This window comes from Rhinichthys klamathensis, unplaced genomic scaffold (genome assembly GCF_029890125.1).
Source record: "Rhinichthys klamathensis goyatoka isolate OS25496 unplaced genomic scaffold, OSU_Roscu_1.1 h1tg000262l_1, whole genome shotgun sequence".
NCBI lineage: Eukaryota > Metazoa > Chordata > Actinopteri > Cypriniformes > Leuciscidae > Rhinichthys > Rhinichthys klamathensis.
In genome coordinates, this window is record NW_026606783.1 from 283,399 (window position 1) to 307,625 (window position 24,227).

General features: G+C 41.3%; 2 protein-coding genes across 3 annotated transcripts in view; both read left to right on the forward strand.

Moving 5' to 3' along the window:
• Nucleotides 1-17,143, forward strand: part of megf8 (multiple EGF-like-domains 8) — a 30,253-nt gene extending 13,110 nt beyond the window's left edge. The window contains exons 16-44 of the mRNA XM_056267812.1: nt 24-227; nt 771-1,013; nt 1,133-1,251; nt 1,472-1,603; nt 2,131-2,244; nt 2,349-2,432; nt 2,520-2,777; nt 2,897-3,081; nt 3,174-3,387; nt 5,552-5,792; nt 5,895-6,027; nt 6,521-6,774; nt 6,888-6,998; nt 7,082-7,200; nt 7,291-7,528; nt 7,615-7,786; nt 8,999-9,162; nt 9,301-9,436; nt 9,556-9,787; nt 9,886-10,012; nt 10,408-10,618; nt 11,106-11,320; nt 11,403-11,598; nt 11,765-11,933; nt 12,026-12,218; nt 12,744-12,914; nt 13,010-13,140; nt 14,311-14,443; nt 14,533-17,143. Coding sequence (XP_056123787.1) covers nt 24-227; nt 771-1,013; nt 1,133-1,251; nt 1,472-1,603; nt 2,131-2,244; nt 2,349-2,432; nt 2,520-2,777; nt 2,897-3,081; nt 3,174-3,387; nt 5,552-5,792; nt 5,895-6,027; nt 6,521-6,774; nt 6,888-6,998; nt 7,082-7,200; nt 7,291-7,528; nt 7,615-7,786; nt 8,999-9,162; nt 9,301-9,436; nt 9,556-9,787; nt 9,886-10,012; nt 10,408-10,618; nt 11,106-11,320; nt 11,403-11,598; nt 11,765-11,933; nt 12,026-12,218; nt 12,744-12,914; nt 13,010-13,140; nt 14,311-14,443; nt 14,533-16,017 — 6,384 coding nt within the window. The 3' untranslated portion in view covers nt 16,018-17,143. The remainder of the gene's footprint in view (nt 1-23; nt 228-770; nt 1,014-1,132; nt 1,252-1,471; nt 1,604-2,130; nt 2,245-2,348; nt 2,433-2,519; nt 2,778-2,896; nt 3,082-3,173; nt 3,388-5,551; nt 5,793-5,894; nt 6,028-6,520; nt 6,775-6,887; nt 6,999-7,081; nt 7,201-7,290; nt 7,529-7,614; nt 7,787-8,998; nt 9,163-9,300; nt 9,437-9,555; nt 9,788-9,885; nt 10,013-10,407; nt 10,619-11,105; nt 11,321-11,402; nt 11,599-11,764; nt 11,934-12,025; nt 12,219-12,743; nt 12,915-13,009; nt 13,141-14,310; nt 14,444-14,532) is intronic.
• A 1,288-nt stretch (nt 17,144-18,431) lies between these two features.
• Nucleotides 18,432-23,330, forward strand: LOC130101910 (zinc finger protein 883). 2 transcript variants are annotated; one of them, XM_056267777.1, is made up of 3 exons: nt 18,432-18,744; nt 19,311-19,806; nt 21,776-23,330. In XM_056267777.1, the coding sequence occupies exons 2-3, from the start codon at nt 19,326-19,328 to the stop codon at nt 23,176-23,178; spliced, it is 1,884 nt and encodes a 627-aa protein (XP_056123752.1). In that variant the 5' UTR covers nt 18,432-18,744; nt 19,311-19,325; the 3' UTR covers nt 23,179-23,330. The 2 variants fall into 2 exon arrangements, with proteins under 2 accessions (XP_056123752.1, XP_056123751.1); XM_056267776.1 differs by lacking the exon at nt 18,432-18,744 and having other exon boundaries at nt 18,923-19,806.
• The last annotated feature ends 897 nt before the right edge of the window (nt 23,331-24,227 follow it).

Here is a 24,227-nt window from a genome sequence, read left to right on the forward strand (position 1 = left end):
TATTAAACCTCTCTTTCGTGCAGACGGATGTGCTGGGACGGTGGTCCGCTCAGGAGGAGAAGGAGATCCGTATGCTATCCCGGCCGGATGGTTCCCGTCTGTTCCAGAATCTTTCACGAGGAAACTGGTACCTGATCCAGGCGGAGGGCTACCTAAATAACTCTGCGTCGGGACAGACTAGTGAGATGGCTCTTACCTGGAACCGCACAGCTTTACCTGGTGGCAGTGTAAGTGTATATTACCTAACAGAGCAGCTTAAAATAAGTCTCATATTATATCAGACTCGTAAAATATGCTAGATTTAACTTTTTAACATTTAAATTTTTAGCGCTGCAACTATTGCAATACCAGTTACATTTCATTATTCTTGATTAATGAAGTGTTTTCAGAAACACTTTTCACAGTTTGAAAACCGCAGAACTGTAGTAATCTTTCTTAGTAATCTTTAATTTAATGTCTTATTCATGTTTATTAAAAATTTTTATATTTATATATAATTGTGTTTATATAAAAATATTGTTTCTTATACATGTTGCATATAGGATTTCAATCCCAATAAGTTTATAACCCTTTAATTTGATAAATATTATTGAAAATTATATAATGAATGTTGTTTTTGATCAAAATGATTATGACATGTCTTAATTATTTGTATTTTATATATATATATATTAGTAAACTTTTAAAATACGCTTTAATATTTAGGTATTATCATATAATGCGGTTCATTGCTCTTTTACATCCTTTCCTTAATTTCCAACATTTTCCAGGAGATCTCTTTCCTGTTCCTCGAACCCTTCCGTTCCAATTCGTGTTCAGAGTACCGCTCATGCTCGGCCTGCCTGTCTGATCAGTCTTGTGGCTGGTGTCCCACCATGAACCGGTGTTTTCTGCGCTCTGACATCAATCAGCAGCCTTGCATTGACCCCCAGGGAGAGGAGCGCCACCTACTGCTCAACCCTCAGCATTGCACACTGTGTGAGGAGTATAGAGACTGTGCCTCCTGCACTCAGGTACTGTATCTGTGAGACTGCCACGAGTGTTTTGATCCAGAGCAGCATGCAGTCTGTTTACCAACTTTAGTTTTCTGTAAGACTGCAGCAGAGTCTCTCTCATGTCTGAATGTTTGTAGGACCCCTACTGTGAGTGGCAGATCAACTCCAGCAAGAAGGGAGATTATCTGTGCAGTCGCCGTGGGAGATTAGAGGGGTCTATCCGGGAACCAGGAGGGTGTCCTAAAGTTTGCAACCAGTGAGTTTGAAGTGATAAACTTGTCTATGAATTATTTCTTTGGTGTATTTAATATCTGATGAGACTGAAGGACCTCAAAAAGATATCGACCTAGGTTCTCTTTTCATATGCCATCCTCTCTCTCTCTCTCTCTCTCTCTCTCTCTCTCTCTCTCTCTCTCTCTCTCTCTCTCTCTCTCTCTCTCTCTCTCTCTCTCTCTCTCTCTCTCTCTCTTTTACAGGAGGTTGACGTGTGGAGAATGTTTGTCTAACTCCAGTCAGTGTGCATGGTGTGAATCTGCTCAGACCTGTTTCTACTTTGCTGCGTACCTCACAAAGTTCCCCTATGGAGAGTGCAGGGACTGGTATGACAGGTAGGATTTTGCAGATTCTGCTGGGACTTTAAATCATCAATCACAATAAAGTCGGATTTGCAAAATCAAAAAAAAAATTTATGAACTTTTAGTGTCACTGTATTATATTCACAATGTTGTTTTTATGGAACCCAGTCAATGTGAATATAATAATAATAATAATAGTAATACATATAAACAATATGATTTATATCAATAACTATTAATGTAATAATGATAATATTTAATATCAAATTTTGAAATATAAAAATCTCTTAAAATATTATTATTCATTAATTTGAATTATGATTGAATATGATTTATTATCATTATACTGTAAAATAAAATATATTCAATAATAAATATATTTTTGTTGTTAATATTAATGATGATAATAATAATAATGAGAAAAATAATATAAATTACAGTACAGTAGTAGTTATAGTTCTCTCCTAATTTCTCCCTCTTCACTTGTGCTTGCTGTACTGAACTACACAGTGTGTCGTTGCTTTTGCTGAAAATCTTCCTCTCTGATCTTCTCTCTCCAGTGTTCACTCTGTCCCTCAGTGTAAGCAGTGCTCTGCTCTCGCCACCTGTTCAGAGTGTTTGCAGACCTTTCAGTGCGGCTGGTGTGGAGACTACAACAACCCCACCATCGGCAGGTAGGATAGAAGCATATATCAGTGAATTAACTTCATAGAAAACTTCTCTTCATCTCTCTGTTATCCTTTTTACATTACTTCCTGCCCTTCTGGTTTTTCCTCAGGTGTTTGAGAGGTGACTGGGGTGGGATGGATGATCCCTCTGCTGTTAACTGCAGTATGGCTGTAGCTGAGGTGAAAGCCAGCAGGTGAGATTAAAACACTTTATACCTTAGTGGATGAGCAAATGTCTTATGATAATATTTTGATTTTTCCCCCCTTCCCTCTTCCATCAGCCCTGAGCCTCAAACTTTATCGCCCCCTCGGCTGATGGAGCTTGAGATGGAGATGGAATTGGAGCTAGAGCTGCTAGAAGGTATGGAAGGAGATGGAGATGCTGTTTGGTCCTATCCATCCTGTCCAGATGTGGAGGAGTGTCGCTTGGGCTTGCATACCTGCCATCCCTCCGCTACCTGCGTCAACACCCCAACCTCCTATGAGTGTCACTGTGAGAGGGGCTTCACAGGAGATGGAGTGCACCACTGCAACCAGACGTGAGACTTTGTTACACTGTTTGCAGGGGTGTTACACTGTTGTTTTTTTTGGAGCCATTAATTATTACAGCTCATAGTTCTGCCTTGTAATTTGTAATAATGTTCATACTCTCTCTCAGATGTTATAACGAGTGCCGTCAGGGCCGGTGCAGTGGGAGTCCACGGTTTGAGTGCGAGTGCTCTTTGGGTTGGACCTCGGACCCGGCCACTCTGGTGCTGAGTGGAGTGGAGTGTGATGTGGATTGTGGATGTAACTTCCACAGCACGTGTATTACGGCTCCAGGGATCTGTGACCAATGCCAAGGTAAAGAACCCTTCTGAGTTTAAAACATCCATTTCTCCATCTTTTAGCAAGTTCTAAGCCCTTACCTGCTATATTTTTCTTTTCCTCCTCAGATTGGACAACAGGGCCACACTGCGAGCACTGCAAGCCTGGTAGTTTTGGTTCTGCTTTGGCAGGGGGTGAAGGCTGCATTGCCTGTCAGTGTAACGGCCACGGTGACGCTCTACAAGGGTTCTGCCATAACCAGACTGGCCAGTGCTACTGTACACACCACACCCAAGGCCCACACTGTGAGTCTTGCCTGCCTGGATATTATGGAGACCCCAGGTGAGTATCATACTTAGGACGAGCTCTGATTAAGTGAAAAATGTGAGGGTAGATGAAAATGTGACGTAAACCATGGGTTTTCAGCAAGGGGGTCTGCAGATTTTTGTTTGACCTCAAAGTAAATGTCATAGTCCAACCAAAAATGAAAATCTTGTCATCAATTACTCGCCTTTATGTCCTACCAAAGGCACAAGTTTTAATGAAACTTGTGAGATTTCTCAGTTCCCTTCATTGAAAGTATTTTCCACCAAAACTTTGACACTTTAAAAAGTACCTAAAACGAGTGTAAAAGTAATGCATATGAATCAAGAAGTTTAATCCAAGTCTCCTTAAGAAACAATAACTTTCTACGATGAACAGATTTAATTTAGGATTATATATATATACAAACGGAAGCTCAAATGTGCTTCCTTGAGAACATGGGAGAACCAGTAAGGTTTGTTCTCGCACACTAAACAAGTACGGTTGAGCCATATTTAATGTGCTCTATGTATGTGCGTTAAGTTAAGAAGCTAATATTCAGGTATGTATGAAGTATTTGCAATGTAAACATTGTAATCGTCAAATTATATTGTAATCGCAGAACACACGCTGAACACTTTGGGCAGAGGTTGCGTTATTCAGCCTGAGGGTGGTGCTCTAATGTTGATTGACAGGCTTCAAGTGTACACGCATAGAATGCTGTCTTAGAATGGCTTTAATGGAGTATTTATTCACTCCAAATGCTGTTTTAAAATATTACAAGTTGTGGAGAAATTCCAGTGAGGAAAATAAAGCTATGTCTACTCTCAAACTAAAGAATTTAGCTTATACTTTTATTAATTTGATGCTCTAAGAAGAACAAACATGACAACTAGATACTGACCTGATGCAGATTAATATACACATAGCTAAAGCGGATTGATATCGTCTTGGTCTGATTTAAGGTAAAGTAAAAATAAGTGGGTCAGTCTCAAATGTACCCTAATGGCTATCAGTTAGAGCGTGCTGCAGTTCCATTTTTCACCACAGATTTACATTAGAGGTCTGGACGGGCTTTAAACTGAAGCCCAAACACGGCCCGTACCCGAAATCATTTAACCCGACCCAACCATTACGGTTAAATTATAAGCCCGAACCCGAGGTCCGTTTCTCACAGTAAATGCCTTTTTTTTTTTTTTTTTTTTTATATGCTGTATTTTATGATTGCTTGCAACGATAATTAAACAACTACATGTACAAACACCGTTTCACCAACGGCCCAGCAGTCTGACTCAGCAGTCAGCACACAAGAAAAAAAAAAGAGAAAAAGCATGGACTTAATAATTACGAAACTTTGATGTGGTTGAACAGGTGTAACAGTCACAAACTCCTCTGAAACTCAAACATTAAACTTCAAAACAGTTCGCGCAGTTGCACAACTATTTACATAAATATATCCTTCTCAGTACGAGTTATGAAGGAAGAGAACAGCCTCGGCAGTTGATGGTTTCACCGCCGTCATCCTCTGATTGCGGTGTTGTGACTGAAATGTGCAAAACAGTTTTGTAAAATGATATATGATAAAATAAAAATGATCCGCGCGCAATATTTCGGTCACAACACAGCAATCAGAGGAGGACAGTGGCGCTGAAACTGCGCACATATTTTCTCTCTCGCGTGCTCATATTTACGATCACAACACAGCAAGCACACAGCACGCAAACTATATATATGTAGGCTATAGCCTATATAGTATTTCTTAGTTACAAACCCGAACCCATCCCTAATCCGAGGCTATTAATTAAACATTAACCCGGACCCGATCCTAAACCCTTGAGTTTTTCGGGACCCGTTGGGCTCAGGTCGGGTAGCAGACCTCTAATTTACATTGGAAAATTGTGGGGCGCTGAAGAGCTGGGAAGGACTCAGGAGACCCCTGCAACGCTTTAGTATCATAATAGACGCCTGCCGAAGCCATACATTACATTTTAATATATCCTGCTCATTTTACAGTTGTATAATTTTCTAACAGCAAAAATATTTGTTTCAGAATTCTGAACACATTTACAATTTATTGATTCTGTTTATTTAGAAGTCTATGTTTTGGATGAATATGTTGGTGGGTGAATATGTTGGTGAATATGGGCCGCAGCTGTGCCGTTTTCTACAATATGTAACATTGAAATTCACATTTTCCTCACAGAAACAACGGTACCTGTTTCAGGCAGTGTCAGGGTCGCTCTGTTCTGCTTTCCTCCTCCTCTTCTGTACCCCTGTCCCTCTCCTCCTCTCTGGGGTGGCATGGAGCAGTCGGTGGCCATGGTGGGCTCTCTCATTGCCTGTGGGTCCTCTCTGTGTCCCAGGATTTGGCTCCATGCATGCCAGGGCAATCATGCCCACCTGTGGCCCTGACCTGGCACCCAGATTCACACACCCAGTGCACAGTGAGTAGATTATTCCACATCAATAGTCTGCATTCATTACTGTCAAATATAGTTACCAGTAAATACTGTGGCCGGAAATGTTTGCATTTATTTATCCGACAGAACTCCTATGTTTATGTATTTGATGGGTTGCCACGATTCCTCAGCAACGGTGTTGTGCACTCCGACCGCAACCTAATTGGAGCATTCTGCGGCACAACAAGAATGGAGCCAATTACTGTTGAGGCTACATCAGGTGAATGACAAAAATAAGGACCGAATAATTGTGTTAGAATTGTGTAGAAATTATGTCATAGTGAAATACACTAATGAAAGTTTGGGGGTGTTACTTTTTTTTTTTCCTGTGGTGGCAAAGCTGAATTTTTTAGCAGCCATTACTCATGTCTTCAGTCACATTATGCTTCAGAAATCATTCTAATGCTAATGTGGTGCTCAAGAAACAATTCTTATTATTATCAATGTTGAAAACAGTTGTGCTTTTTATTTTTGTGTACATTTGTGATACATTATTTTTAGGAATATTTGATGGATAGAAAGTTCAAAAGAACAGCTTTTTTTAAGCCAATTTTTTTTTAACATTTATAAATGTTTTTACTGTTGCATCCTTGCTGAATAAAATTATCAATTTCTTAAAAAAAAATAAAAAAATCTTACTGACCCCAAACTTTTGAACAGTCATGTAGTTTTATATATTGTCATGATAACTAACTTAATTTCTTCTCATCTAGGGGTGGTATCTGTGTATTTTGAGGCAAATGTTACCTCAGGACGTGCTCAGGGTTTTAATGCCTCGTTCTGGGTGAAGCGATGTGGAAATGGAAGTTCTGGAGAGGGTACAGCTGTCTCGCCTGAGTGCCAGGCAGGAGCTCAGTGCGTAAACGGCCTCTGTGAATGTCCCCATGGTTTCGGGGGTCCACAATGTGACCGTCCTGTCTGCCCAGGGAATTGTGGGGCAGAGGAAAGCCGAGGCACCTGCAACATGGTGTGTAACACTCCTACTGTGGCCAATTGTGTTGCTCAAGAACATGTGTACTAAAGTGGATTTAAGACATGTCCCACAGTTCTCAACTTACATGTTTGCATATACTTTTACAGACCCTTGGCCTGTGTGTGTGTACAGAAGGCTGGACTGGATCAGACTGTTCTTCTATCTCAGACCCAGACAGTCTGGTTTGGGAAACGTTGCTTGATACTCAGCTCTCTGCGGTTAGATTCCTTCAAGACTATAGAAAAGAGATTCTGTTCTTACAATCTCTCTGAATGTTGGTCGGTTTGTTTTCCTCCCACAGAATAAGGCACACAGGTTCCTCCAGAGGATGGGCCACTCCTTGGTGTCTGGGTCACAGGGCACTCTTTGGATGTATGGAGGCCTCTCACTCTCCGAGGGTGTTCTAGGAAATGTTTACAGGTATAATATTGTGCATTTTACTTAATAATTGATGATAATTTTTATAATTGATATTTATGTGATAATACATTTTTCTATATATTGGTCCAGGTACTCTGTGGCTGATCGTCGCTGGACTCAGATGTTGACCAGTTCAGTGGAGGAAAGTTCAGAGCCGCTGCCCCGCTACCATCACGCCTCTGCCCTGGTGTATAATCATGACCCATTTTCTGGCTCCCAGACAGTCACTCACAGTTTGATGTTGGTGGTTGGTGGGGTCACAAAGAAGGGTGTTGCCAATGACACATGGTGTCTGAACCTCAGCAGTCTGGTGTGGAAGCAGTTTAAGGTATTGCATATTGAATATGCTTACAGTGCTCCTAGGCTTCTCTTCAGTTGTGTTAAAAGTGCAAACTAACTGACTTCTGTGTTTAGAGCTCAGTGCTGCCCCCTGTGGCTGGACACACTCTAACCGTGCGAAGAGGCTCATCTGTGCTGCTGATTGGTGGTTACTCGCCAGAGAATGGCTTTAACCATCATTTGCTGGAGTTCAGTCCTCAGTCTGGGAACTGGACTATAGCTCCACACACTGGCACACCCCCTACAGGTAGAGATAGAGCACTATACTTTTTCTGTACCTAGGACTGGCATAATTGAGAAATTTTGACTGTCATAAATAATAATACACTTTACAATTTAATTGCCTGTTTAGTTCACTGAGAGTGTAAGCTTAATACCGATACACATTTAGAGACACATTTTAGAAATCTGTAGAGTTCAATAGTTGCCCACTTTTTCAGCAGCCTTGGTATTTTCCCCATTGGGATTTTTAACAAAGTTTTTTTTAAAGAGTTAGAAGCTGCATTACAAACCAAACCAACCAGCTAAGAGCTGAACCACAACATAACACACTTTGATTTGAAGCAAAAACAAAAATCTGAAATCTGACAGAAAAAAATCAAAGGAACAAGACTGTACTTAACGGCTTTGAGGGAATACAATCCCATGAAGCACTGCATGAAGCAATATGCATATACATTAGGCTTATAAACAACTATGTTCAACAATTTGGGGTCAGTGAGATTTTATTTGAAAGATATTAAGACATTTAATTGATCAAAAGTAACAGTAAAGACATTTATAATGTGTCAGGATTTCTATCTTAAATAAGGGCTTTTTTCCAGATTTCTTTTTATCAAATAATCCTGAAAAAAAATGTACCACGATGTCTACAAAATATTAAGCAGCATGATTGTTTTCAACATTAATAATAATGAGAAATGTTTTCTTAAGCACCAGATCAGCATATTATACTGATTGGATCATGTAACACTGTAACACTGGAGTAATGATGCTGAAAATTCAGCTTTGCCATTACAGGAATAAATGACATTTTAAAATATCTAAAAATAAAAGTTATTTTGAATTGTAGTAATTTTTCACTATATTACTGTTTTTGCTGTATTTTTGATCAAATAAATGCAGCCTTTTGTGAGACACAATAAAAAAAACTTACCGACACCAAACTGTTGAATATAGGCGTAACTAGTAAGATTTTATAATCTTTACAAATGTCTCGAATGGGTTCACTTAAGAGATTTCCTTTCACCTGAATATAATAATAATAATAGTAATATTAATAATTGTTGTTATGAATATTAGAATACTATTAAATGGTATCATATTTATATCCTAAAAGCTTAAGTTTATTCGCCCATAGTGGGCAAAAAGTATTTGCCATTATTACACCAATATTAAAATGAAGTGAAACCGCTTTATACTCCTGATTCAATTATTTTCCCGTCCTTCAACTTTTCAGGTCTTTATGGCCACTCAGCTGTGTATCATGAACAGACTGATGCTGTGTACGTGTTTGGTGGTTACCGTTTTCACGTTGAAGCTGTAGAACCTTCTGGAGAACTCTACAGTCTTTATTACCCCAATCTTACTTGGTCCTTACTGGTCCCCTCTCAGGGAAACAAGGTAACTGTAAAATAAAGCCAAATTGAGGTCAGAATGATGTATGTAAAAGCAGTTGGTAGATTACCCTTTGATTAGCAGGTGGTAGATTACAATTAGAAATGTTAGATGTCACTAATCTTTTTTTTTTTTTCTCTCCAGCCTCTCTCTCGTTTCTTCCATGCTGCGGCCTTAGTAAAGGACACCATGGTAATTGTAGGAGGCAGGACAGGGGAAGAGGATTACAGTAACACAGTTTCTCTCTATCAGATCAACTGTAACACATGGATACAGCCAGGTAACAGTTACAAGTATCTGGATCCAGTATATTAATTATACACTCGTTAGCACTTGTTCAAATGGTGTGGGAAGGTTTCACTTAGTTTTTTAAGGCCTTTTCTTGTCCCATTTCTCTAGTGTCCTCGGTGGGAGAACCTGTAAACCGTTCAGTTTCCTTGGCGATGACTGGGTGGGGTGGTCGCCTGTTCCTGTCTGGAGGTTTTAACGGAGTGACTCTGGGGCGGCTTTTGACTCTTTCCCTGCCCACTGACCCTTGCATCCTTTTGCCTACTCCTGAGGCCTGTAACAGCAGTACTGGCAGCTGTGTGTGGTGCCGAGGCACCTGTGCTTCATCGGACACTGCAGAAAGGTATTAAAGGAACTAGTAGTATCTTAATTTACAGTAGGCCACTATGGGCACCAGAACTTTTTTCTAAATGACGATGTCTCTCTTTCTCTTTTTAACAGATTGGGTTGTACCATTGGTCAGTCTACCTGTTTTCCTACTCCTCGTTCTCCTGATCAGTGTCGCAGACTTAAGACTTGCAGTGAGTGTCTGGCCCGCCACCCTAAAACATTTTCCAGCCCGATGCAGGTAAGATCAGCACATCACAAGCCAAAGTGTTTCAAGACTGAGCTATTTAGTAAATGCACTACATAGTCAAATAGTACCTTATTAACAGGTTTGGCAAGGCCTTTTCATTTCAGTAAAAACAAATCATATAGTGTACACTGCCATACAAAAGTTTGGGATTTTTGTCTTTTATGCTCACCATCTCATTTATTCCTGTCTTTTGCAAGGCACTGTATTTGTGCATAATAGGATGTTTGTTTATAAAGCCTAAAGAAACATATATTACTTACTGACCTAACACTTTTGAATTGTAGTGTACATATGGTCACCATTTCAAAGACCAAGAAGAAAAGTTCAAAACATTAAAGCCAATCTTCGAATTGGAAAAATGGCATGAAATTCTCTCCATCTTTTAGCCTGCTCTGCAGTGTAAGTGGTGCACAAACTGTCCAGAGGGAGCATGTATAAGCAGCTTAGTAAGTTGCACATCAGAGCACGACTGCAGGATAAACCAGAGAGAGATCTTCCTGTCCAGTAACTGCACTGAGACCAGCTGTGAGGCGTCTGACTGCCCCAAATGCACAGCTTCTGGGAAATGCATGTGGACACGCCAGTTCAAACGCACAGGTGAGAGTGACCACACAATGAGCAACAGTGATTCTACGGAGCCCCTAAGGGGACATGCTGATGGAAAAAATATGAGATGGAAGGAACAATTATTATATAACTTTATTATAATGTTATATAACCCAATATATATTACTAAAATAAAAGTTTTGCATTCCCCCAACAAACGAGCCAATGCAAAGTTTCTCTTGGCAACTCCAGATTTAAACGTCTCTTTATACAAATATCAGCAAAACCGCTTGTAGTTAATGTTGTTCCAGCCCCTCATGTTGTTCCAACCCCGTAAGATTTTCGTTCATCTTCGGATAGATATTTTTGATGAAATCTGAGAGCTGGCTCATTCCTGGGCTACATCTTAATTTGTGTTCCGCAGATGACAAAGTCTTACGGGGTTGGAACAACATGAGGGTGAGTCATTACTGACAGAATTTTCATTTTTGGGTGAACTAACCCTTTAATATTTTTTACTTTTGGTTTAACTGTCCAGGTGAGACCAGACGTATCCTGAGCGTAAATCCAACGTACGACTGGACGTGTTTCAGCTACGCCTTGCTTAATGTGTCTCCCATGCAAGTGGAGTCCTCTCCACCAATGCCTTGTCCTGAACCCTGCCATGAAATCAAAACCTGCAACCATTGTTTAAGCTCCCGTGGCTCTGATGGAGGCTGGCAGCGCTGTGTATGGAGCATGGCACTGCAGCAGGTAATGTTCTCGCGAAGTTATTTCTAACTTGATGATTTTCTACAAGGACTTCGACCCGTCACCTGTCATCTTTTTTCTCCAGTGCATGAGTCCCTCCTTTGTTCCATTGCGCTGTGAGGCGGGTCAGTGTGGCCGTTTGCTCACGGATGAAGATTCCTGCTCTCCCCAGTGCTTCCAGCTTACTCAGTGCTCCCAATGCATTTCCAGGCCACAGTGTGGCTGGTGTGCTGCCCGTGGTGGTAACGGGGCAGGACGCTGTCTTCAGGGAGGGCTGAATGGTACATGTCTTTGTCTTTGAAGCTGTGACTTTTACTTCCAGAAACGCACTATATTTAGACCCAACATACCTCTCTAGACAACTTCTGAACTGTTACACCCCACCTATTTCACTCGTTTATCTATTTTTCTATGGGATTAAAACTTAATTGTCTTCCTACTCTGCAGGTGTGAGTGAGCCTCTGTGCCCACAGTGGAACAGTAGCTGGTCCTTCCTGCACTGCCCAGAGGAGGACGAGTGTGCCAATGGACATCACCACTGTAATATCACTCAAGACTGCCATGATCAGCCTGAAGGCTACCACTGCACATGCAGACAGGGCTATGTACTAAGCAGGTATATTTAACAGCTTTCATTCTCAAACAGTATCATTGACCTTCCAGCAGTTGAGTAGTTAATGTATGTTTTCCTCTCTCTCTTTTTCTCAGTGTGTCGGGTCAGTGTGAGCCAGTGTGCGCTCAAGGCTGTGTTAATGGGACCTGTGTGTCTCCAGGAGTCTGTCAGTGTCACTTTGGGTTTGTCGGGGAGAACTGCTCCTCTCAGTGCCGCTGTAACAAACACAGTAACTGTAAAAGTATCTCTCAGCTGGACACCTGTCTAGAGTGCAAGAATAACACAAAGGTAATAAGAAGGTTCAAGTGGGTTTTTGTTGTTGTTGTTGTTTTTTTTGCCATGAATAGATCCTTATAAGAATTATTGCCTTTCGTTTTACATAATCATACAAAAGTTTCGGGTTGGTAAGTTTTTTTTTTTTTTTTTATGTTGAAAGAATGCTTATAGTCATCAATGCTGCATTTATTTGATCAAAAATACAGTAAAGCAGTAATATTATGAAATATTATTACAATTTAAAATATTTTCTATTTGAATATATTTTAAAATGCATAATTTATTCCTGTGATGGCAAAACTAAGTTTTTAGCAGTCATTACTCCAGTGTCACATGATCCTTCAGAAATCATTCTAATATGCTGATTTACAGTTAAAAGTAGTTGTGCTGCTTAATATTTTTGCGGAAACCGTGATACATTTTTTTAAGGGTTCTTTGATTAATAGAAATTATCTGTAACAATTTAAATGTCGTTACTGTTACTTTTTATCAATTTAATTTGCCATTGCTGAATACAATTATTTTTTTTCTTATTAGGGTCATCACTGTGAAAAGTGTAAGTCCTTGTTTGTGGGCTCAGCAGTGGGAGGTGGGATGTGTCGCCCCTGTCGTGAGTTCTGCAAAGGGAACAGTGATGTATGTCTGTCCAAAGACGAGCATCGGAGGGCAGTGGAAAATCCAAAAGACTATCCACTGGACCGTGACAGCGTAAGCAGTGTTTAGGAGATCTGTTCTCTCTGTATTCAGTTGATGAAGTTTTGTTGCAGGGCCTGAGTCCTTCTTTGTATACTTTTGCTTCTTAGATTGAACAATGGGCAACAGAGGGCCCTACTGAGGACAATGCTGTGTGTGTGAGCTGTCAGAACAACAGTGTCGGGGATAAGTGTGAGAGCTGCCTCAGTGGCTACTTCCTGCTGCAAGGGAAGTGTGAGAAGTGAGTGGATCAGAAAATTAGCATTGTCTGTAATTGTTCTCTAATATTTCATTAGATATTTGTCATGCTTGTATTCTTGTGAGAAAGTTTTCATGTACTTACTCGTTATTTAATCTGACTCCATAAATGAAAAGGTTTTAATGATATCTGTGCATCATTAAATGTAAGCGAATGTTTGACTATTCTTTTTAACTCTTTACTGAAAATAATGTCAGAGTCCGTTAGAATAAAAACAAATGTTTACAATGTATCATGCCAATTTCATAATCAGTTCAAAGATAATCAATACAATAACATCAAATGAGTAAAAGATGTAGGTTAAACCCGACATTTAAAAAAATACGTAATGCTGAAGCCCTGAGGTCCTTCAACATTATGGGCTAATCTGAGTTACAAATCGCCCCGAGCCTCTTGCTGCATTTCATTATATAAACAGAAACATTTGCTAACAATAGCAATTTGCATTCAGAGATTACACCTCTTGGGGGCAGTGTGCCATTTGCCTCTAAGACACACCCTCCTTTGTGTACAGGTTATCCCTAAAACTCGTAATAACTTATTACCTTTTGGTTTACCTCTTTGGGAATGAGACATTTGTACCAGTCGCACTGATACATTTCAAATGATACCAAACACGTGTAATACTGTATGATAGTTATTCACATTAAACTATATAGATTTTTGGGTGAATTTCAGGTGATCTCAGCATGATAGAAACTAGAGGGAACGGGGGAATGGGGGGTCAAGGGGAAAAGATGTAGATTAGGATTGCTTAGGTGAGACTTGCGTCTCGAATGGTGGTGAGAACTTCACAAGAGAGAGTTCAAATGTTAATTTCCTTTGTTTTCTATGAGAATAGCCCTCTCTTCCAGTTTTTCCAGCCTTACATAAGCATATCCCTTGACTCATTAGCCCCTTTCACACAGCAATTCCAGTAAATTATCAGAACAATTTACCAGTAAAAACCCTGTGTGAAAGGTGCTATTATTTAATTTGACTGCCAAAAGTTAGCGCATGTTTACAGATAATTAAAAAAAAAAATTGCCAGTTGTCTACCATGTTAGAGATAAGAGAATGACTCAATCTTAAGGTTTTTAAAAGTCACTTTGTAAAAAATAGAAAGTTTCTGATCCAGTTAGACTTCCATTCTTTTCTATTGCTTGTTTGTAGATGTCAGTGTAACGCCCATGCAGACACCTGTAATGAGCATGATGGTACTGGCTGTCCTTGCCAGAACAACACAGAAACTTCATCCTGTCTGAGCAGCCCACAGAATGACCGCAAAGAGTGTTACAGACAACAGGTAGTGGTCAATTCATTACAACCAATGACATTTTATTCTGTATTTCACAAATAAGACCTTGCATGCATTAATCCTATTTGTGCTTATAGTGCGCCAAGTGCAAAGATTCATTCAATGGCAATCCAGTAAATGGGCGGCAGTGCTACCGGCAGTTCAACGTGGACAGTGAGTGCTGCTTCGATCCCACATCACAGGTCAACTGCTTCCATGAGCCCAACATCCGCAATCTGCTCATGGGCCGCACAGTGTTCTTTTCTGCCCAGCCCAAGTTCACAAACGTGGATATCCGTGTCACCATTGACGTTACATTTGGAGAGGTCGAGGTCTACGTATCCAACTCGCATGACACCTTCATTGTGGAGGTAGACCGCCAGACCGGCGTGCATACCATCAAGATTGAGGACGAGGCCACCTCTGCGACCGCTTCACGGGGAGAAAAGGAGGTTCCTCTCGCCCCACCGTCGCCCATGAAGGTGTTTGCGAACTCCTCGTCGCCATTGCTCGGCACTCTGCAGTCTACAAAGTCTCAAGGTACAGATCGTGAGGTGCGGGAAGAACGAACCGAAGGTCTCATAACCTACATCACCGTGTGGAAGCCACAGACGGTATTAATTGTACGCAGTGTACGGGACCGCGTGGTCATCACCTTCCCACACGAAGTGCACTCGCTCAAGTCCAGCCGTTTCTATATCGCCCTACGTGGCGTGGGCACGGAGACCCATAACGGAGAGTCTCAAGGCCTCCTCTTTCTACGACAGGACCAGGCCCACATTGACCTCTTCGTCTTTTTCTCTGTCTTCTTCTCCTGCTTCTTCCTCTTCCTGTCCGTCTGCGTGCTACTCTGGAAAGTCAAGCAGTTCTTAGACTTCCGCCGAGAGCAGCGACGCCACATTCAAGAGATGACCAAGATGGCCTCTCGCCCGTTCGCCAAACTCACCGTCTTTCTGGAGCCCGAGGAGCCGCAGCTGGTTTACTTGCCCTCTGCCGGAGGGGGCAGCGCCCTATCCCTGGCCCAGGTCCGGACAGGCAAGCTTGGTGGCATGGTGATGGGCCAGAGGGGGCGACCTGGGGCTTTGTCCTACAAACACGACCCCAACACAGGCACTACCATTCACCTCCACCACCACCACCATCTCGCTTTGAGTGGAGGCACCAACGGACAGCACCTTCCCCTGCACTACCTGAATGCTCACCACTATGCGCCCAGCTCTACGGCCAACCCGACCTCGCATCACCACCACCATCATCCGTCCACGCATGGCAGCTACCAGCATTTCTGCCGTTCCGACCCCTTCCTTTCTCAACTCATGGGTTTTTCGTACTCGTCCTTCAAAGTCGGACCAATCACTCTGGAGCCCACAGACGACGGGATGGCAGGGGTGGCCACTGTGCTCATACAGCTGCCAGGAGGCATCCTTGCACCCAACCGGGCCTGCTTGGGTTCGGCGCTCGTCACTTTGCGACAGAATTTGCAGGAGTACTGTGGACATGGTGGAGCAGGAACGCACCCTGGTGCTGGGGGCGGCCGAAAAGGCTTGCTGGGCCACCAGCATCTAACCACCATGGCCATGTGAGGAGAACGTAATGAGATTGGAAACGAGTGGGAGAAAGATATTGAAAAGGAAAAAAAAAAAAAATCGAGGGAGTTTTCATAAGCAAGGAAGGACAAAGGAAGTTGCAGAGATTTCAAAGGGACCGTTCACCCCAAAAATGAAAATTCTGTCAGCATTTGCTCACCCTTATGTTGTTACAGGAATGACTTTTTTTGTCCATGCAATGAAAGTCAAAAAACAGAAAGACAGCAAAAGAAAATTAAATTGGTTCCCATTGACTTTCATTGTATGGACAAAGAACACTAAGACATTCCAAAATATCTTCTGTTGTGTTCCACTGAAGAAAACATACAAGTTTTGAATAACATGAAGGTGAGTAAATTACCATTTTCATTTTCAAGGTAAACTATCCCTTTCGTTTTGGTTTGCTTTGTTGGGGCTACAAAAGGGATGTATTTATTACAGGAGAGAAAAAAGCTAAATCATAGGAAATGTGATTTGTACATATACTGTAATTAATTAAGTGTTGTTTACTTGTTTATCACTCCTAACAAGCTCCTATATTGACTTAAGGCAGCAACCTTTATGCAATGCCCTACTTTTATCTCCATGCTTTACTGCGTCCTATATATACACTACTGAAATTAGCTCTACAAGACGATGACAACGGCATGACATATCAACCGGTGAAAAAGTTGTCTTTGCAGCTGAACCAATGTGCTTTATATTTTCGTGTGACAATCTGAACTGCCATCCAAACCAAGAGACGGTGCAACATGTCCGCTTGAATGTGCAAAACTGATTGTCTGCAAAAAACGTGGACAGATGTTGTAAAAAAATTTAGTTGTAATGCTTTTGTTACTGGTATTTTGTCATGGCTGTAATTGATGCTTCCTGTAATATAGCAGATTTGAATCTAGTCAATAGGTCAATAGTTTCATGGTGAGCCATTGGCTTTTTTATACATATTCATTCAGACTGAAGATGCATTTCATACTGTCAATCAACAGCTTACATGTCCTTTTTGTTTGCATTGATGAAATGCCTTTACTCACTTTGCCTTGACAAGACGTTTTGTATTAAATTTTGAACGGAATTTCTATTTGAGTTTAGGCCATTAATCTGTAGTGCTGCAATTGTGAGTTCATTCATAGCTGATTAACCAAGGGCCCATGCAGAAAAGTACAAAAAAAATCACATTGTGTAGGAAATGAAGGATACTATTTTCTATTTTTTTTCTGTTCCCTCCTTACACTACTTCGGTTTCAACAACTGTTGAATATTTCATATTACTTTAATCTTTGTAGGACAATGGGATAATCAATTCAATTTATTGCCCAATATGGGTTGCTGCAGCATTCTGATGGGTCATGTTTAGCCCGATGTATGAGATCTGTTGAACAAAAAGTGCAATGGAAATTTTAAACCTAAAATATAGTATGCTCCTGGTGAGACACTACAAGGAAATAAAATAAAGAGAAGAAAACACTACAGTTAGCTCTTTACATGTATGATGGTTATTGGCGTTTGTATTGCCATTTATTATATATGGAGTCACCATTGTTTTGCTTATTTGTTGTTTTTTGTTTTGAGGATGGACTGTTACTTTCCACTGTGTTCTGACTGGTATTTATGTAGGTTGATGTAGAAAGTTACATTTTCTCTTTTTTTTTTCCCTTGTCTTTTTTTTTGTCTTTTTTTTTTTTTGAGAATTGAAGCGTCCTGGTGAATTATAAGATACTATGAAAAGTGTTCATTTGACATAATGGTTATTTAATGTAAATAATAGAAACATAACAGGAGAAGCCATATGTTTATATCAGATGCTGCAGCACAAGGGATAAAGCAATCTTCAGCTGACAGTTGTTTATTTTGTTATTTGGTCATTAAACCAGGTTTGAATATGGTAAAGAAAGTTTTGTGTTCTGTTCAGTCATTTCCAAATGCTTTTACAGTTTTTACTGTGGTTGATGCACATGCCTTTGATGCTTAACAGCAGTTTGTCCATAATAAAATATAATCCATTAATGGTTAACAGGGTTTGTTGTGTTGGTTTTGTTCCTGATTTAAAACTTTCTTCTTATAAAAATGAGATGTGCTCTAAAAAAAAAATGACACACTGCTGTGTGGAAGAAAAAACAGTAACTGCACATTTGATAAAATTTTAGGTATGATTAAAATTGGGTCTCTTACACAAGTGATCTTTCCTGTAATATATTGATTAGGTTCTATTATGATTAGATGCATAGAAAACGGTGTGAAATTGACCTGAAAGCATTTTTTTATTATCATTTTTTATTTTATTAAGTTTAAAATTTATTTTATTTGGGAACAAGTCTTTTAAATGTCTTTTTTTATTTAAAGAGAGAATAAATACAAAACAAGCGTTCACGAACTTTTATTTTGAAAACCGCCATCGCGTTTACCTTATTTTGAAATGCATCATCGTTGCTGGCTTTACATTGATATTATCTATAACTAAACCAGTATCGTGTTAACGTATTTCAGACCTGGACGCAATCGCAAACTGCGTTATGTCCTCGAGAGCTAAACTCCCAATCTCCTAGTATAATTAGACGTGTTGTTAGTGTCATTTTAGGGGTGGATGGATGTACAAGACGCCTGTTTAAGGTGTAGGATGCTGTACACTAAAGACTGTCAGTGTCAAAAATCCTTTAGACAACCAACACAATCGGATTTTCATTGCCGACTAATTGCAACCGATTAACTAAAGGTTTAGTATTTGCGGTAAGATGATTTTGTGCTTTACTTAAGTCAATACGACCCTCATGTTAACATCTGCATGTCTGCAACCAGCTAATACTGTTACTGTCACATTAGCTATATGAACCTCCATGATTAAATATGCCTGCTTAGAAAACATAAACTAGCTTGAGGTGGTTTCCTGGTTTTAGTAGGTGTCCCAGCCTGGTCAGGCAGTCTTCTTGGCTGGTTTTAGAGGAGTCATGCACACCTTTCAGCTGGTCTGACTGAGAGACCAGTTAAACACCTGCTTGGCCATAATGGGAAACCAGACAGACCAGTTTGTATAGACTGTTTGACCACCTTTAACCAGCTACCGTGTTCCAAAACATAGATTTTCCAGCTAAATTTTGTTCAAATCCATATGTGTTACTTCCTACTGGAATTTGAGATTAGAGAACAGAAACATCAACCTAATAGATTGGGTGATAATTAAAAAGAAGAAATTGTACATATAATAGTAATAATATCGTAGTATTTATGCTATTCCAGGTATTTCTTGTAACTAAAACTATAGACTATATTATTGTCCTTCCCAAATATTTCTTTAGGTTGTGCACAAGAAGATGAAAGCTAACATGTTAAAGAAAAGAAAGTTATCCAGACAAAAGAAAATAGCCAAACAGCTGCAAAATGTTGATAAAGAGCCATTGCCATCAAATAGTGATGGCATCAGTATCGACACGGATAAAACCAAAACATCTAATGACACTCAGGACTGTGTTATGGACGCCTGTCCTGAGGTCACACAGATGAGACCAGAACAGGAAGAGCTGGAGGCTTTGGGAGTCCTAACAGTGTCATCTGAACAACAGAAGCAACAGCCTCATCCTCCTGCTTTCAGAGCAGTCGTTCCAAAGACAGAACCAGACTATGTCCCCTTAAACCCACCCAGTTTTCAGGTCAAAACTGAGCCTGGCATTTATGAAGTGCTGCAGAGAGAGTCTGCCTTGATTGTGAAGGAGGAAAATGAGAGTTGGAAGGAAGTGAAGCTTGAGACACCAGATGAAATCTCTGTGGGTGCTTCTGGCCTGGAGAAAAACACAGGTAATTGATTTATTTAATAAGCCTTGGTCTTATAATTTGCACAGTTTACATAAAAGCAAAATGTGAAAATTCTAAAGAAATACTGTTTTTTTTTGTTAGTTTTGTTTTAATTTCTGGTTGGTTTTTTTTGTCCTTTCATTTTAGTTTAGTTTGGGTGATAGTATAGTTTAATGTTCTTCAGTGTTTTTTTAGAGCTAAAAAAAACCGGATACCTATAATGTAAATATTTAATTTGATATAATGAAATTAAATAAAAATCGATTATTACTGTAATGTACATTTTATTTAGATTTTTTTTTTTTTAAATAAAAGTTAATGGATGTATATTCATTTATTTTCGGTTCCTTCAATTATGCAAGTTTTTATTTCAATCTACATTTTCATTTAGTTTCTGACTGTGAACACTTCCTGTTAGTGGCATATGGTTTAATGAAGGTGGGTAATACAATTTGTCCTGTATCAAAAATGGATACCGACTGTAAAAACTTTTTATAATGAAGTTACACAATAATTGGATAATGATGAATACAAATAAATAAATGTGACATTTATTTAAAAAATATAGACAAAAAATGTAGTGCTATTTTAGATAGTTTTTGAGTTAAGAAAAAGTATTGGATTTAGTTTCAGGTTGTAACGAGGTTCAGATGTTATGGGAAGAAGGAGGCGGGAACCGGCGAAGATTTCAAGATTTTAATAATAAATAAAACAAATACAAAATGAAAGTATAAGCCAGCAGCCCCTCGCGGACGACTGCTGGCTACACAAAACAGAAACAAAACATAACATAAAATCAGGCCTGTTCCTCTCTCGATCTTCACTGTCGTCGCTCCTCCTTTATGCCTCCGCTCCTCCGTGAGAGATACGAGACCGTTGCGTTGCGCAGGTGTGGCTCATTAACAATCACGCCACCGGCCTCGCGCCATTGTCCCGCGGCCCTCGACCTCGTCCTGCTCGCCACATACCCCCATCGGCCCTCGCAGGCGGGGGGGACCGGTCACGGTGGCCATGGCACCTGGGGGTATGGATAGACGAGCCGAGAGAAAAGGAGACGGAAGCATGAGGAGCGACAGATACGAGAGAGGGGAGAGAGAAAAAAAAAATCTTGGTCCGGTTCCCGGACACACTGCCGCTTGGTCCTCACTCGCGGTGCCATGCGATGGTACTAGACATCCGTTGGGGGATGGCTCGACACTCCTCCGCCTCCTGGCGGAGGGCGATGGCTCCTCCAGGCGAGGGCAGTCGGCAGCGAGTCCTCCGTTCCCTGCTCCACCCCCATCATGGCCGACGGCAACAGGCTCCAGCCCACGGTGAACGGGAGCAACTCCTCCGCTCCCTCTCCGACGGCAGGCGCCCCTCCTCGACCCAGGAGCATGGCAGCGAGGTCTCCGTCCCACCTGCTGTTAAATCGCTCCAGCACCATCGCCTCGGGCAACAATCGGCGGCCATGGCTCCCTCGTGCTGCCCGACCTCCTCAGCACCGCGATCCCCCTCAGCAGCGAGGGCTCTCCGACAGCGTGTTCCTCCTTCTTCCCGGGTTTCGGCACCAGTGTAACGAGGTTCAGATGTTATGGGAAGAAGGAGGTGGGAAGAAGGAGGTGGGAACCGGCGAACGTTCAACAATTTTTAATAACATAAAATAAAACAAATACAAAATGAAAGTATAAGCCAGCAGCCCCTCGCGGACGACTGCTGGCCAAACAAAACACAACATAAAATGTTGTTGCTCATTAACAATCACGCCACCGGCCTCGCGCCGTTCTCCCACGGCCCTCGACCTCGTCCTGCTCGCCACACAGGTCTTCCAGTTATATATGCGTTGATTTCAGTCTATGTTTTTGTTGTTGTTTTCATTAACATTAATAACACTGCCTGTTAATTGATTTGAGATCATAACCTAAACCTAAACCTAAGAAGACTTGACATTTGACATTCGAGTTATTTTTTCTGTCTCTTTTTCCCTTTACAGCTTCTTCCTCTGTGGTTTTTCCTTGCCCCCATTGCACTGTGACTTTCACTGAGTTTACATACCTGGACAAACACCTCAAATGGTGCCATCAAGGTGAATATCTGGCTTGGGTAAAAAAACACAAAGTCTACAACTGCTCTAAAATATCCTCTGGGATGCTCAGCTGCTCGTCATGTCACTATCGGTTCTTCTCTCAGAGGCAGCTGGAGACCCACATGCGCAAGGTCCACCTACCCACGCCCAAACCCACCCGAAAACGTTACACCTGCCCGCAGTGTGATCGCAGCTTCGATTACATCGGTAACCTGCAAAACCACTGCCGCAGATGCCATGGCTTAGCCACGGTGTGTAAAGATGGACATATTAGCTGTGCCGCATGCGGTAAAAGCTTTGCCGGAGTCTGGGGTCTCGGACCACATCACTGCCACGAAGAGGATGAGAAGAAACCCACAGTGGGTGTCGACGAACCTGTTTGCACGGACCGTGGCTTCTTGTGCCGAGATTGTGGAAAGAACTGCTCTACGCTTCAATGTCTGACGATACACAAACGTACTCACACGGGCGAGAAGCCGTGCGTCTGCGAAGACTGCGGCCGTAGGTTCATTGATATGGGGAGTCTGCGGAAGCACAAAGTCATCCATACAGGGATCCGGCCGTTCAAGTGCCCCGAATGCGATAAAGAGTTCGCCAGGATGGGCCACCTTAGATGCCATCTGCGAACCCACACGGGGGAAAGGCCATACCAGTGCCCCCAATGCGGAATGAGTTTCAGCCACCGATCGACGCTTCGTATCCATCAAGACGTTCACTCCAAAGATAAAGCATTTCCGTGCCCCGACTGCGGCAAAACATTCTCTGCTCTAAGGTACGTGAAGGTCCACCAAAGAGCGCACAACTCCGAGCGAATGCTGCAGTGCAGAGAGTGCACAAAGACATTTACACGGGAGGACGTGCTCAAGAAACACCTGCGCATTCACACGGGCGAGCGGCCGTACTACTGTAACGTCTGCAGCAAGCGGTTCGTCCGTATCCAACACCTGAAGAACCACATGCGCACGCACACTGGCGAGAAACCATACCGCTGCGAGCAGTGCGGCTCCAGCTACGCCCAGTCCGGCGATTTGACCAAACACATGAGGCGACACACGGGGGAAAAACCCTACGCCTGTACTGACTGCGACCGTCGCTTCAACAACTCAGGCGACCTCGGCAAGCACAGGCGCAGTCACACGGGCCACAGACCCTACAAGTGTACGGAGTGCGGGAAAAGTTTTCTTCTGCCCCAGCACCTGAAGTTACACAAGCAAACGCACACGGGCGAGAGGCCTTACAGCTGCCCGCGGTGTCTCCGCACTTTCACTCGCTCACACCATCTTTCTCAACACATGGAAAAGCATATATGAGGATAAGGAGTCTGCATCACTTCTGTTTCATTTGGGGAAATGGATTGGGTGTTTATTGATGAATTGGAAATGAGTTTACTTCTTGAAAGTAGCTGAATCCAGGTGCATAGTCTTCCTTTCTGGACTGCCCTTAAAGGGATAGTTCACCCAAAAATGAAAATTCTGTCATCATTTACTCGCCCTCAAGTTGTTCCAAACCTGTATGATATGAATTTCTTTCTTCTGCTGAACACAAAAGTAGATATTTTGAAGATTATATGTAACCAAACAGTTCATGGGCTCCATCAGTGGGGTCCACCAACTGTTTGGTTACATATAATCTAGAAAATATCTACTTTTGTGTTCAGCTGAAGAAAGAAATTCATACAGGTTTGGAACAACTTGAGGGCGAGTAAATGATGACAGAATTTTCATTTTTGGGTGAACTATCCCTTTAAAGGTTTAGCATATAGTTATTTTGCATGCTCAACTCCATTGGAGACATTAAATGAATAGAATGAATGCCTTACATTTATTTTTTGTTAGTTTGGATATTAAATCTGGAAAAAAAAAAAGAACCAGAAAAACAGTGCTTTGGCTTCAATGTATCTATTTAAAGGTGTTGGCAGCACTGTAGATTAAATTGTAAAATTATTTAAAGTTCATATTTAACCATTTGAAGACACTGTTGGTTCATAACAATGAACAAGAATATATATTAAAAAAATGCTGTGGCATAATAATAATAATAATCTATGAGCTTTATGATGGAAGTATTTAAAGGCTGCATCATCTATAAATTGAGGTCAAAATTTCTCTTTTTGCTCAGCACTCGAGTCATCTGAAAATATGATTAAAAGATGAACAAGGCAAAGGTACAGAATGTTTTATTTCTGTTTTAACATGTTGCCAACTAAGTGTAAAAGCAGTTGTGTTAGTAAAAAAGTGACATGCACTTTTGCCTCGTATTCATCTTTTAATATGTTCAGATGCCTTTTGTAAAGCAAAAAAGCAATTTTGTCTTTACTATCCTAATGCTTTATGGAGGGCACTGTATATCTACCTTTGTG

Excerpts from the sequence above, each read along its gene's own strand:
- LOC130101910 (XM_056267777.1), top strand. The coding sequence starts at position 19,326 with ATGAAAGCTAACATGTTAAAGAAAAGAAAGTTATCCAGACAAAAGAAA. Across the intron at positions 19,807-21,775 it reads TGGCCTGGAGAAAAACACAG|CTTCTTCCTCTGTGGTTTTT; the intron begins GTAATTGATTTA and ends TTCCCTTTACAG.